At 45.9% G+C, this 14,238-nt stretch overlaps 2 protein-coding genes across 4 annotated transcripts in view; both read left to right on the plus strand.

The window, feature by feature from the left end:
• The window catches only part of PIK3CD (phosphatidylinositol-4,5-bisphosphate 3-kinase catalytic subunit delta), a 61,470-nt gene that overhangs the window by 5,495 nt on the left and 41,737 nt on the right, over positions 1 to 14,238 (plus strand). The window contains exon 1 of one of the 3 annotated variants that reach the window (XM_075773182.1): positions 817 to 861. The exons of 1 other annotated variant lie outside the window; for it this stretch is intronic. The gene's annotated coding sequence lies outside the window, so the exon portion shown is untranslated. Of the gene's footprint in view, positions 1 to 816; positions 862 to 7,844; positions 7,936 to 14,238 lie in introns of those variants that run through there. One more of the 3 variants, XM_075773183.1, reaches the window with a different exon arrangement.
• LOC142604720 (forkhead box protein D4-like 1) lies at positions 1,613 to 3,416 on the plus strand. Its single transcript, XM_075773227.1, has one exon. It carries the CDS (start codon positions 1,766 to 1,768, stop codon positions 2,462 to 2,464), a length of 699 nt encoding a protein of 232 aa, XP_075629342.1. The 5' UTR covers positions 1,613 to 1,765; the 3' UTR covers positions 2,465 to 3,416.

Genomic DNA, 14,238 nt, shown 5'->3' on the forward strand with positions numbered 1-14,238 from the left:
ATTTGTCCCAAGATACAGGCAGTCACAGAGTGTCAGAGTGGTCCAGTTACATGCACACCTTACGATTTGTGCTCATTTGGCACTTAAGGGCTTTTTTCCTCTCTGAGATGGGGGCTGAGAGACTTTCCAAGATTGTGCTTTTATGTGTTACTTTATAGTCTTTAATTTGTGTTTTTATTTTGTAATGTAAATTAATAGATGGGTGGCATAAGCTTCTAGGCATAGGCTTTCTAAGCGCAGCCTTCAAATGCTGAAGTTTTCCTCCATTTATACTTTTTATGACTCATGTTTTACTTTGTTAAAATGTGCTGCTAATTTGTTTTAAGACCTGGTAATGTATTCTATCTCGTCCTTAAATACCTGGAGAAGTTCTGTGTATAGCTATTCAGGAGGGGATGTACTTCAGATACTTTCCCTTTCTCCCCCTCTTCTTTCAGTGTTAGAGGCCTGTTTGGTTCTGCAGTCTGTTTTCATTTTCAACAGTGGTGTTCTGTTTACTTTCTTTTCCATTACACAGGCCTAGCAGAAAAAGAACCAAGCTGTGGTCATGCAGGTGAGTCTTCCTGTGCTCCATCAACAAGCTTCCTTCTGTTGTTGGCAGATTTGTTATAACCAGTAGCGGTGTTTCATTCTTAATAATTTAAATATTTCAGTCTAGCCCAGTGAAAGTATTCTGTTCAAAGACCCATACAGTATTTTTAAAATATGCAACATGTCAGCATTGTTTGACCCACCACTATCTAGCTACTGTAGGTAGTTTTTGTAAACTGAGAACAACAGCCTGATAGTCATCAATGTTTTCCTTCTGTTTCTTAGTTCTGTACAACTTTTGGAAAACAGGAACTGATTCCTTCCAGACTAGTGAGTCATGATTTTTTTTAAATTAAGGGTTATTGGTGTTTTGTTCAATTAATGGCGATCAAAGAAACACTTTTCAAAGGAGGATATGTGTTTCAATTAAATTACTGGCATCATCCCACTAATAATTCTTTAGATATGGATGTATTTTGAAGCATTTGGTAAATTACCAGTGCGGCGTTCGAGCAAGCACTAAAAATCACGATTGCTGTAGCACAGAGCTCTGCACCCCTGTTCCCTCTTGGTACCTGCAAGGATCTGCTAAGCTGACACTTCCCCTTGCGCCCATGATGCTGGGGTACCAGCTGGGACAGGGATGGTGGTACGTGGTGGGTACCAGGTGGGACAGGGATGGTGGTATGTGGTGGGGTACCAGCTGGGACAGGGATGGTGGTACGTGGTGGGGTACCAGCTGGGACAGGGATGGTGGTACGTGGTGGGGTACCAGCTGGGACAGGGATGGCGGTACGTGGTGCATAGATGCCAGATGCATTTGCATCTGTAAGTAACAGGCGTGCAGCAAAACACCTAATCTTACTGAAACGGTAAGATTCCATATATTCCATTGGCTTTACTGCAGGTAAACTCCAGTTCAGCGCTGAACTTTGCTGGGGCCGCTCCCGCCTTTCTGCCCTTGTTGCCCCGAGCTCCGCTCCCTGTCGTGCAAGGGGCCGGCGGGGCCGCTCCCCTCCCGCAGTCGTGTCCCCCCCCCCCCCCCCACTCCCTGCAGTCGCCGTTGGCCCGGGCGGGGGCCGCCTTTGACCCGCTCCTCAGTATTTGGGTTTGCGACCCGAAAGCGACGTCCTGACCCGCCCGCGACCCCAAACAGCCCCGGGTCGGGGGGAAGGGGAAGGCGGGGAAGAGAGAGGTTTTAGAGGGGCAGCAGCGGGGCCGGCAGCGCGGGGCCATGGGGGAAGCGGACCCCGGGGAGCCGCGGACGGCGGCGGGCAGCCCGGTCTCGGCGGAGGCGCTGCAGAAGCCGCCGTACTCCTACGTGGCTCTGATCGCCATGGCCATCCGGGCCAGCCCCGAGCAGCGGCTGCCCCTGAGCGGCATCTACGCCTACATCGCGGGGCGCTTCCCCTACTACCGCGGCGGCCCCAAGGGCTGGCAGAACAGCGTCCGCCACAACCTCAGCCTCAACCCCTGCTTCCGCCGCCTGCCCCGCCGCGACGGCCCCGCCGCCCCCCGCCGCGGCGGCGACTGGGCGCTGGACCCCGCCTTCCAGGACATGTTCCCCGAGGGCGACTACCGCCGCCGCCGCCGTCGTCCGCGCCGTCCCTCCCCGCCGCTGCCGCCGCCCGCCGCCGCGCCGCCCCCTGCCACCGCTCCCTGGCCGCTGCCGCTGCCCCCGCCGCCGCTCGCCGGCGGCCCCGCCGCCTGCCCGCACGGTCCCTGCGCGGCGCTGGCGCTGCCGCTGCCCCGCGGCTGCCGCTGCGGCGAGTTGCCCGGCTGGGGTCCGCCCGCCTTCCTGGGGCCGCCGCAGGGGCTGCCCGCCTGGCCGCTTCCCGGCGGCGCCGGGGCGAGGGCGGCTCTGCGCCCGGCAGACCTGGATCTTGGGGGAACCTGCGATTTTGGGGCAAAGCTGCCCTCCTCCTTTAAATAAAGTCCCCGACGGGAGATGCGCTGCCCTGGGACGGGCGCTGCTCTGGTCGGCAGAGCTGGAGTCGGCTTGCTGTTGCGGGTTTCGGGGTGCTTCTGCATCTCGACTGAATTTCTGAAAAAGTGACTTAAAAAGGCTCTGCCGTGGGAAATGCTTGAAGGAAGATGGATCTTAAAAGTTCCTGTTCGTACAGCAGCTCTGCTGCTGGTTAAAGGCTTTCTTCAGAAGAAATAGTTGCAGTGACTAAGATGTGCCGCCTTGGTTGACTCCTCTGTGCTGCGAGGAGTGTGAATTGTGCTTCTGTTCTGCTTTATCCGTTTGGATTTGGGGACGGGGGGGTATGATTTTGCTGTTTGAACCTTCAGGCTTGCCTGAAGGAGGGCTGCAGAACTTGAGCCAAGCTAATCGGTATCTTCTCGAATCTGAAAGTACATGAAGAGTCATGTAGATGCTACTCCTTGCAAAAGCGAAACTTGGTTCACGCAGGGAAGTTATTTTTTCAAGTGTCCTTAAACTTATTTTGGAGCTTTTCTTTCAAGGCTTATGAAAAAGCAATATGTGTATTTTTTGGTTTGGGGGACCCCTCAACAAAACACAAAGATCTTTGGAGTAATACTGGGAATCTTGTTAGTTTGTATTTAAAGAGAATCTCGATGGGATTTTTCACGCACTAAAAGGTTATATTATATTGTTGCTTGTTATGTATGTTTACACATGTTAATTCTTAACATGTTTCTTATAAATGATGCTCTAATTACTATGTAAGAGTCTTTTCCCCTTTCAGTTTCGGAGGGAGTAGTTTCTATGCTTTTCCCTCGAAATAAGTGTTCAGACACAAAATATGCTTCTAATAAGAATGGTGGTTTAAGGGAGAGAAGAGTTCAAACACTGTTATGTGAAGAGTAGCACTTGTATGTTATATTTTATGACTTGTTTAATAAATTGTCCTTCCTAAGAGTTGTGGCTTCAGAAAGTACTTAAACTATTTTGATGCTTTCTTGGTGATCCTTGAAAGAAGGTGCAAATTAAATCCAGTTTTATAGTAATTTTATATTTTCTTATACTTACAAAGTCATTCTGAATGTCATCTTTAAATTCGAGCAATATGATATACACAATGCTGGAAACATTGTTAGATTTACCTGGGGCAACACCTTTACAGTTGTTCTTACAGGATGCCAGCATATTAAAGATACTGCAGTTTTATCATTTTTCAGGTTGCTTTTTGTTTTCTGTCTCATTTTTCATGTAGCCCCTGATAATCTTGAACACTAAACCACTTGCTATACTTTGAAAAACTGTATTTGAGCTTTGGTTATAAAATCAGTTCAGAGCCCAAAGTGGAATGCAAGTATGTAAGAATTGTTGCATTTTGAAGCTGGTGGTAAGTTTCTGTGCAATGGAAACAAATTCTTCTAGGGTTTTTGTTTTAAATAATGTATGGTTCTGTTCTGTATCAGCAAAGTTTTTAAGACCCTGCTGTGGTTTAGAGCATATGTGAATGATACACGTATGTGAAACTACAGCTGGTAAATTTGGGGTATTAAACTTGACCTCTGCACTCCCATTAATTCCACTGTGCACATAATTATGAAAATAGGAAGAGTTTCTGAAATTCTGACTTGGTGTGTGCTTCTCACAGGTTGCTTTGTCAGCTAAGCACCATATGCAGGTTATTGAATCTGATGATGTTTCAGTTGATAATTGTCTTTTCTGTAAAACAGACCTTACTCTCCAGAGCTTAAAAGAGTAGTAACTGTTTTCTTTTAAAGGACTCTCATTTTATTCTAAAATAACAAATGGAGGTGTGCATACAAAGAACTAATCAATCTGTTTTCTTGGATAATCATTTTGGTTCAAATAGAATTGCCTTCTGGGTATGGTATAGCTGGTGTTAGTACAAATAGACCCAGTATTTCTTCTTTGGTATTTCTTCTTCCTATTCCACCATAGGTAACGTGTAAAGAGTGAAAATGTCCACAGTCACGCGTTAAATTTATCGTGCACTCATGCATTAACTAGTTATTTGCCCAGGTATTAAATAGTTGTTCACTTATGCATAAACTAACTTTGCCCTTGTGCATGAACTGTTCGTGTGCCTTATGCATGAACTTTTAGCTCCTGCATGGACTCATTATGCCTTCAGACATAAACTAATTGCTTGTAAGTTAATTGTGCCATCTTGCTTTTAGAGTGTGGTGTAGCCAGTGTTAGAAAGATGGACCTGGACCCTGATATTATCTTCTTCCTACTCTATTGTGCAGATAACTTGTGAAGGGTGAATGTGTCTGGTTTTGTGTGTGTGTGCGTGCTTTCATTGGATCTCCAGAGCTAGAAGTAGAAAGAAATCGAGTCTTGGAGGAGACTTGCTCAGGGTTTTCTCTATGGCCTTAGCTGTAGTGCCACTGGGACAGGCGCCCTTGCTCACTGGTTCCGTCACACCCCATACCCACGAGGAACTGGATTTTCTGATTTTCTCTTTGCCAGGTAAAGGTCCAGTGCGTGGGGTGTCCTTAGAAACCCTGTGGTGGGCCGTGGCCCTGTTGCAGGCAAAACAGTCTTGACTTGGGGAATTTTTCCTTAATTGAGTTTATTGCCAGTTAGTACAGCTTCTGGTCACCGATTTAGGTACTGGGAAAAAAAACCCCATACACAATGATACACTTAGGGAAATGCCTTTCCTCCCTTCCCCAGGCTCACTTTAAGCCAAACACTTATATGTCTCCTTCCTAGTCTCAACCTCCCTTATTTTTGCCAAGAGCTGTGCTCAATCCATCCCAATTCCTTTGGGGAGGTGACGACTTGCGCAGGAGGTTGGTTATGCGCATAAGGATTTCTGTGTGGTGCTCTTGGTGCTTCTTACTGGTTTTCTGTCACCTGTGGGCTGCAGGCTCTCAGGAGGGTGTCTCAGTCCCAGTCTGGGCCATGTTAATTGTGCTAATTGTGCCCTCCCACATGAATGCAGTAAAGTCTACAATCTATGCCCAGTGCAGGCTGCAAAGTCTAGGCCCAAGCAGTGGCTTTTTGAGAAGGCTTCTCCTTCTCTGGGTTTTTTTTTTAATGTGGAATGCCTTCTCTCAGAGAGGGGCAACAGCTGCTCCAGTTTCTGAAGGGCCAGTTAATTTTTCTGAGGTAACCTGGTGTTACACAGAGGTCCAGGGTCAGCCGGCCCAGCTGGGAGCACATGCAGCTGCAGCTTGTCTGTGTAATGAGGCCCAGAAGCTTCTTTGGCGGCATTTCTGGTCTCGGTGAGTTGTGGTGGGGCTGAGAGCTCTCCCTGCACTAGGGATCCATGTTTGGTGAGCCTGTGGGTCCCTGCTAGCTCTTGGTTTCTGCAAGGTATGTACATCTGTGTGGAAACCAGACCTGAACTGGGGATTGCTGCCTGCGACCCCAGCAGTCGTGGGGCAGAGAATGGCCTGGGGTAAGCGATGGCTGTTTCTTAATTCCATAATGGCCTATTTTATGACTTGATACCCTCACACTGGGGTGTGTGAGGGGCGCTCCCTGCCTTCCCAATTGCGAGTGCTGTCTTGTGTGTGCTCCCACCAAATGCATATGTAAGGCTACTTTTATGTGCCCTATAAGTAAAGATCGCTCCTGCCCCTGTAATTCCCCTTGAAAATAAGAGATTACGAAGAGGGTATAAACTGAATTTTATAGGCCAAAGAAAACAGTCCAGGTGGTTTTCTTGAAGGCCGTGTGCCTGTGGCGCATGAGGCACTTGCCAGTGTTGGCTTTGTGTGGGTTCAGAGGGAAATACTTGTTGCAATTTTTACTTGGTGTGTGCTGTGGTAGCAGCTGCAGGCTCCAGTCCTGGGCAGGACCCAGCTGAGAGTGGCAGGGCAGAAAGATGGTTTATTTTTATAACCATTTACAGCACCTGACAAGTAAGCAAGCACTTTACTGCACTACATGCTTGTCCAGCTCCTGTAATCCTGCGTGTAGCAAGAAATAAGATATGTCAGACTCAAAAGTGGACTTGATTGTTGGTTTTTTGTGGCTTTTTTTGGTAGTTGTTACTTCCTGTTTTAACTTTCAGATGACTTTGGATGCCTCAGACACTAGAGTCATGTTCTCACACAAGAGATGATGAGCACAGTGGAAATTATTAGATACATCTAGTCCAAGGTTTTCAAAACTAGTGAATTTGGGTCCTGCACAAATGATACTCAAGATTTTTGAATATCAAGCATTTCAAAGCGTTTCAGTTTGGACTTCTACAGTTGCACTTAAATTTGTGAACAGCTAATTTATTATTAATCCCCTGTCTTTGCTGATGTAGTAGCTGAAAGTTCTTTCGTATGTCTGAAATCCTTCAAAGACTGTCTTATCCTTCATCTTTGTGTGTGATTCTGAGTAAATAAATGAGCTTCCCAATTAGCATTGGCTTTTACAGGGCTTGGGGGGGGAAGGTGTTCTTGGTGTTTGGAGGTGGAGTATTTTTGTTGTGGTTTTTTGTTAAGTCTTCAGGATTTCCTGAAGCAGTTCTAGATTTTAACTTTTCAGGATGTATTTAATTGTAACTGTAGTTTACCAACAGACTTCTGTGTAATAATCTTCACAGTTATAGCATTCAGACCCCTGGCATTTCTATAAAAAACAATGTTTACTGTCTAGAAAAGGAAACTGCGGTCAGTACATAGGCCTCAGTTTTATTCACCAACTGCAGTAGAGACACTAGAAATGACATTCCAAGCTTTATATCATTGCAAATACATAGTAAGGGCTCTGTGTATATGTTAGGTTCCTGAAAAACAGGAAATAGGTACAGATGGAGCTAAATACTGAAAGATAATACAGTGTATTAGAAATGGGACTTCTAAGTCCTAAGATAAACTTTCTTGAAATTTGAGCACCACTTCTTGTTGAAAAGACTGATTTCTTAGGATTAAGTGCCAAAGATCTAAAGGGATAGTGGCAGTACTACAGTAAAGACAAGACTGTCCCTGTCCAAAGCCTGGTGTATACATTTCCACACTACTTGTGTGAAAATATGTGGCTTCGTTGTATCTGTGAGGCTCTGGTTGCACAGTAGTTGTGCTGTGAAACCATAGGGCAGGCAAAAACTAAATTCAGTAGTGTGCTAGCTAGTGCCTTTGTGCAGTGGATGTGATGCACGAAATGCTGAGTGTCTTGTAGGTGGTAGAGACTGTGAAACGGAATATAATACATCAGGCAAAGCATAAGAAAGTCATCTCAAGTTTCCAGTTAAATCCTATTTTAAGATGAACATTGTGAATAAATGGGCACAGGAGTTCTTTGCATCAATAATGTTGTCAAATTATACAAGGTGATTATAGGAGCTGAATCCATGTAAAATTCCTGCACTTGATTTTCATCTCTCTTAAAAAATATACAGGTCTATCAAGTTTTTGAGGACACACAGAAGAGTAAAGAGTTTTGTCTTCTCTCTCCGGTGGGTTCATGTGTCATGTTGGCCCTTCATTACTTTTAGCAGCCTGTTTAAATCGGTAAGAGTGATTTCTTTGCCAGCACTTCGTTGGTTCCACAGGTTTTCCATTTGTGATTGCCACTAGGTGGTGCGTTCGTGCCAGCATACCGACGTCGGGGATCGTCATTAATGAGGCTGAGAGAGGTCTTTAATGAGACCTCTGCATATCCATCCCCTCTGGAAAGTGAAACAATAAATACACGCTGGAGCAATGTGAAAGGGAAGTTCTAAAAGTCTGCAAATGGAGATGGGAATACAAGTTCAACTGCCATTTTCACCTGCAGTGGTTGCTCCTGCTCGCCCCCTCCCAGCAGCGTCCCCATCACGCTGGGCTTGATTAATTTTTCTTAAGGTGATGGGGTCTATGGGCAGGTCCGGTCAGTTGTAGGTGGAATTTAAGTATTTGGGTTGCGCACCACGTTGTAAGGGGCCTTGTTCTTCCTTCTCTTGTGCTCTTTATTGGACCTGCTTTGTCCTTTTTTTTTTTTTTTTTTTGTGGTTGGTTTTTTGTTGGGTTTTTTTTGAGCAGGTTTGGATAATGAGCCACAGTGCCAATAGCAAATAGTTAGGTCTCTTACATGGATGTCTTGATGTGAATGCCGTGGAAGAGTTAATTGTGTCTTGTAGCTGTCTGCCTTCTCCAGAGGCTCCTTCAATTGTCAGCAGAGATGGTCTCTTCCAAAGAATGATTCGGAGCATTTAGATGAAGGCCCTGCTGTGAACCACTGCTTGAAGGAGCATGTCTCTTCATCAGTTATATAAAAAGACAAAACAAGAAACTGAATTGCCTAGGAAGGCTAGCTGGCTAGCTCTGCCAACAGAGGGAGGTGCTGGGAATCCCCTTCAGTCTCATTGAGGCGCTCTCACCACCCCCCCTTCCCCACACACACACTCCCCGCCTTGCTTCTGTGGCTGGAACAGAAAACTGCAGTGTTGGCTGCATTTAAACCAGGGGGATTATTCATGGTTTGCATGGCTTTTTTAGCAGCTCAGAAGCACTGGGGCCTCTCCTGTGTTTTGCATCCCTCTAACAGCAGAGGGTCTTATCAGTGAGTCTCTTTCTGTGGGGTTTGTGATGGTATTTAGAAAACTTGACCTCTGCTTTTTTTCTTCAAGTTATAGCCTTGGGTCAACATTCTTACAGGTTTTATAAATAAACCACAGCACAGCATATCCTTTTGCAAGCAATACAGAGGCTTTGAAAATGGCTAAGGAAATATTGCATTCCCCTTTCCCACCAGTAGATATCAGATTGTTTCATTCTTTTCCATTGTGTTGCCTCACATCTGTCTTCACTCCTTCCCTTTTTGGTTTTAGCAATTAAAACAATGGTTTTATCTGTTATTAACAGTAGAAAAGAAGGACAATTCACCTGTGCACAGTGCTGAATTAGTACAGATGTAAAAGATTTTGAGTGACAAAATCCAAGCTAAGTACAGTGTAGGGAGATACCATGCTGATATTTTAACATGTTAAGGCCTATAACTGTTCCTGAGCTGTCACTCACCATGGGATGTGCTAGATCATTTTGTGGCTTCATATTGTGAACTGTTACCCACTATGGCTCAGGTTGTGCATGCTTATCTCACCGGCATTCGCTTTAAATTTTGAGCACCAGTCTCCAGAAAAACTAGCCAAGCTGTGCTTTGTGTTTGGCTTTTTCCCTTGCTTTCAGCATACCAGGATTCCCATGACATTGCTCCTTTTCCTTTTTTTTATCCAGTTAGTTGGTTGACATAAACACAGATATGGTTACGTGCAGAGATAAAGTTGGAAATACTTTATATGAAATAGAAGCCAGGGTGTGTGTGTGTGTCTGTGTGTTAGTGATTTGATTGGCCTTTCTGTCCCCTACTAATGTGTTCATCCCTAACTGTTGTTTCATCATCTCCACCCCTTTAATCTCTTGTTTAGAAGACTGAAAAGATAAGGGTGTGAACAATGAAGACTCTTGCAAAATAGAAACTTTTCTGTCAGAAGCTGCCAACAGAGTGTGAGTTGGGAGAGCTGTGAGTGCTGAGAGCTGTAGACAAGCTGATCCACTGTCCTTCTTCAATAGATAAATGCGACTCAGAATCCTTGTTCCTTAAACATGTTATATATATATGGGTGTAAAAGTGGTGCTAAGAGCTGTTCAAATGCAATAGGTCATAGATAAAGCTCAAATAGCCTGTAGAATGGTCCTCAGTAGATATTTGAAGCTGCAAATCTGAACTCTTGGGGACCAAGGGATTTACATACTTTTCCTTGACACTTAGAGCATAAAATGGATGCAGAGCTGCCTGTGGAACAGTGCCTGTTTTGATCTGTTCTTTTTACTTCATGGCCCTGGGACCTTCAGAGCAGGAATTAGTCTTGTGTTACCTCCCGAAGCTTAGTCTAGCCTTAGGGCTTTTCCTATGCACGGGGGACCAAGAATCCCCTATCCAAGCTACAAAGAGAGGCGAGCTTTAAAAAGCAAGGTAATAGCTGTGAGTGGCCTGCTGCAAAAGGGACAAATGAGCAACAATTCAGTCTTGTCTCCCTTCAAAAATCCCTCTTTAGCGTACAAGAATCGCAACAGAATTTGTTGACCTTCTTGAACCTAGTGTGCTCAGAGTTGTGGCTGACAGTTGTGGCAGTGGAAAGGCCAGCTACCTTAGCAAGGGATAAGTGACACAGGAGAAGAGAAGGGGAGGCAAGGAGCAATCCCAGTTCCCAGTGAGAGCAACAAAGGAGCTCAGAGAGGGGAGGTATGGGAAATGATGCTTCCTGCATTATCTGGAGGGAGGTAAGGTACAGCACCTGTTCCCCCAGAGGCTCTGGGTGTGCTGTACCCTCTCCAGTCTATTCTCCCCAAAGTCCCTTGGTCCTTATTCTCTGTGCTGGAGGGCAGTTGCTGGTTGCAGTCAGTGTGGCGTCTCTCTCAGCATGGCAGGAGGCTGCAGAGCCCCAGGTAGATCTGGAGCAGGCCCTCTGCCTGCCTCGCTCCTGTAGCATTTCCAGAACCTGGCTGCAAGATGCAGGGCTGCTGCGTGGCCAGAGGTTGCACCCAGCCATCCCTGTCAGCACAGCCTCCTAAAGAAGAGAATGCGATAATGGGAGACTTTTGCACTCAGTCCTGCCTCTTCCACCATACAGGAGTGGATGGTGTGTGCTAGGACTCACATTGATAGTGAAGTGTAGCAGGCTCTCCAGGAACGTCCGATACCTGCGGGTTTAGTGTGGGTCTCTCGATATCAACTGCACTCCCACCCGCCCCCAAGACCAGCAGTCTAGTGAGACACGTTTCCCTCCATGCTGCTGGATTTCCCCTCCCTCAGTGGCTCTCTGGCCGTGCAACTCCGTAACCAGTTTCCCGTCAAGAGCAAGTACAGTGTTTCTCACCAAGAACGTGGCCTGTGGTAAGGGGGTGGGAAGGGAAGAGGGGGTGGGGTGCATGTTGGGGGAGCGGGTGCTGCTGCACTTTTGTGCCTCAATCTGTATTCTCTCTCTTTTCTGCATGGCTTCCTGTTTTTTCACACCACTGCTCTTTGAAACAACAAACTGCAAGCAGCAAGAAGGACAGGGGGTGAAGGTTAGCAGTCTGGAAGAAGCCTCTGGCGATGCTCGCAAAAGGTCTGGGTGCAGGCTCTGGAAAAGGCTCTGGAAAAGGCGCTGCATGCTTTTGTATTTCTCCGGGTGTGATCCTGTCGCTGTGTACCACAGAAATGGCTCTCTGAGGAGGTGGTGCTGTGGTAGGCATGTGCTCCTCAGAAACCCATTGCTCAGTGCTGTGCGATTGCAGCTGAACTGCCCATTAATCTTCCTCTTTGGCAGCTGCCTTCCTCAGCTGCTCTTGAATGGACGAAACTAGAATTTGTCCTATATTTGGGCATCTTGTGATAATCAGTCAGATGCAATCAGTGTCAGATTAATGCTGAAAGATGAACCACCAGTGCCGATTTCTGCAGAATTTGGGATTTTATGCTTTAAAACCCCCATGCAGTCTGGGTTTGCTTAGTGTGTGAAATGAGCAGGCATTTAGTTTGAAGTGCAACGGTTATGAGTTGCCTTGCCTTTCTATGACCTTAGGCAGCTGGGAGCTTGTCCAAAGGCTGGACGATAGTGAACTGCTCAGAGAAGTGACTCCCAAACAGTGAGCCAGACAATAATTGCTAACGGTTTGCAAAGAACTGAAATTCTTGAGAGCTGTGACTTCTGTTTTTCTGATGCCTGACAGCATTCATAGAAAACAAAGAAGTTGCATTAGGAACTCTCCTAGTGAGTGTAATTCCTGTAGTTAGTGCTATGTCTGCTCCCCTCTGTTTTGAGAGGGGGGGAAATGCTCTGATCATCAGTAAAATGCAAAACGTGAAGAAAGCTATTTCTAGGATATCATTGGGATGAGGTGTGCTGCTTGAGTCAAACCTATCAGTCCTCTCCTGAACAGGACTTGTTAACAATGTTGTTTGAAAACATTTTTTCCAGTCTCGCACAGACTTGACATGAGTGAGTCTCTACTCGCTCTACTGAAATCTGTAATTCCTCTTTGATAGATGAATAACTTGTAGGATTGAGGGAGCTGCTGTACCGTATAGGATCAGTATCTGATCTGCGTTCTTGTTCAATGCCACACACTTTAGAGACAGGCGCAAGGAGTCCTGTGCTCTAGTCAGTATGATTCTTGCATAATGGGAGATGATTTTTAATCTGAAATCACTGTGGTGCTTCCTTGTCTGCCAGTGAGTCAAAGATAAATTCTCTAGAAGCAAAAATTTTTGAGGAATGGAGCTAGATGGCTGCAGATAACTTCGGTTCAAGGCATGACACAAGCAGGTCTTTCTGAGATGCTGTTTTTATTGGTGACATCAGAGCTCACATGTTAAGTGACTTCAAAAGCTGCTCCTCTGGGTAACAGTTGCAGAGTCCAGAGAAAGGTAAATAGAGGATTAAGTTGCAAAGTCTTGTTCTGGCAATGGTCCCTCTCCGCAGGAGGCAGATGGGCAGCCAACTGAGCACAGCTGCTTGTGGAGTTCCTTGCTTGCCAGACAGTGCTGTAGGAAGGAGATGAAAAAATGGGAAAGATTGCATCAATTATTGAGCCTTGTAAAAAATAATCAGCAAGACAACAGCAGGTGAATGGGCAGGGAGGTGGAGAAAAACAGCTGCCAAAGCATGGAAAGATAGGACTTCACTGGAGATAGACAAGGAAGGAGAATTGGGTAAGGCGTCCCTTCAATCAGTGGCTGGGGAGAGAGATGAAAAATTAATGTGTGAGCTTTGCATGCACATTAGAGCAGGGCAAGGAGGGAGGGGACATCTCCTCATTTAAGCTGCCTGCTCTTGGCTTCCACCAAAGGCTCCTGCAGATCAAATGCCGTTTTCATGGCTTTTCAGCAGGTGTTACCAGTGGTACCAGATATGACCAGTGAAATAAGGAGAGGCAAGAACAACTTGCACATCCTTGTTGAGAAGCATTGCCTGGCTTTTCCGTATATGTATTGGTACCAGGGCTGTAAAGGAACTGGCCAGAACGCTGGTTAGTCCAGGTTACCAAATGACAGGAACAGGATTTCACTAGGATTCAATTTCCTCCTTCATTTTACAGTTCCCTCTAGAGCCACCAGCAAGCATATGAATGATTTTTGCACAGTAATGCTGTGGTCTCTGCTTTGTGGGCAGAGCTTTCTACTGTGATACAAGGATGTAGTTAATAAGATTTAGCTGTGTGCCGAATGTAACTTTCATTGGTGATTTCATGATGATGCCCTTTCATGTCTTCCAGATTAATTCCTAGGGTCGTTATCCTCCTGGATTTCTTTCCCACTGCAAGTCTTCCAGGGACCTCTGTTTAGAATTTAGCAGATGCTCTCTCCTCCTGGAGTGCTGCATCTCACTATCTGTCACCTGACTCTGTGCAATCTCTTGCTGAGATCTTTTTCTATATTACCTAAGCAGATTTCTTTTTAAACCTATACGATGCGCAGAGATAGCACAAAAGCTACAACTGTCTTGTACTTTAAAGGAATCAGCCTGTCAGTTAGCGGTTCCCAGTCCTCCCAACAGAACATTGTTCTTCACACAAGGCAACCAGCTAAAAATGGGGGGGGGGGGGGAAGCACTGCCAAGAGAAACTCTGTTACAGCCAGATGAATTTTGAGCACTTGCAATCTGTAGAACTGCTGATGTTGACTCTCCCTGAAGGAAAGGAGCACTACAGATATGTAGTAGAGGATGATTCAGTGACCCATGATAAGATCTAACAGATATCTTAATTGAAGTAAATAAACAAGTATCAGCATAAACTTAATGGCTGGCTTTACTAGAGCTCAGTTGCCTCTCTGTAATGGAAAGTTTCAGG

The sequence above is a fragment of the Balearica regulorum genome, chromosome 21 (genome assembly GCF_011004875.1).
Source record: "Balearica regulorum gibbericeps isolate bBalReg1 chromosome 21, bBalReg1.pri, whole genome shotgun sequence".
NCBI classification, from domain to species: Eukaryota; Metazoa; Chordata; class Aves; order Gruiformes; family Gruidae; genus Balearica; species Balearica regulorum.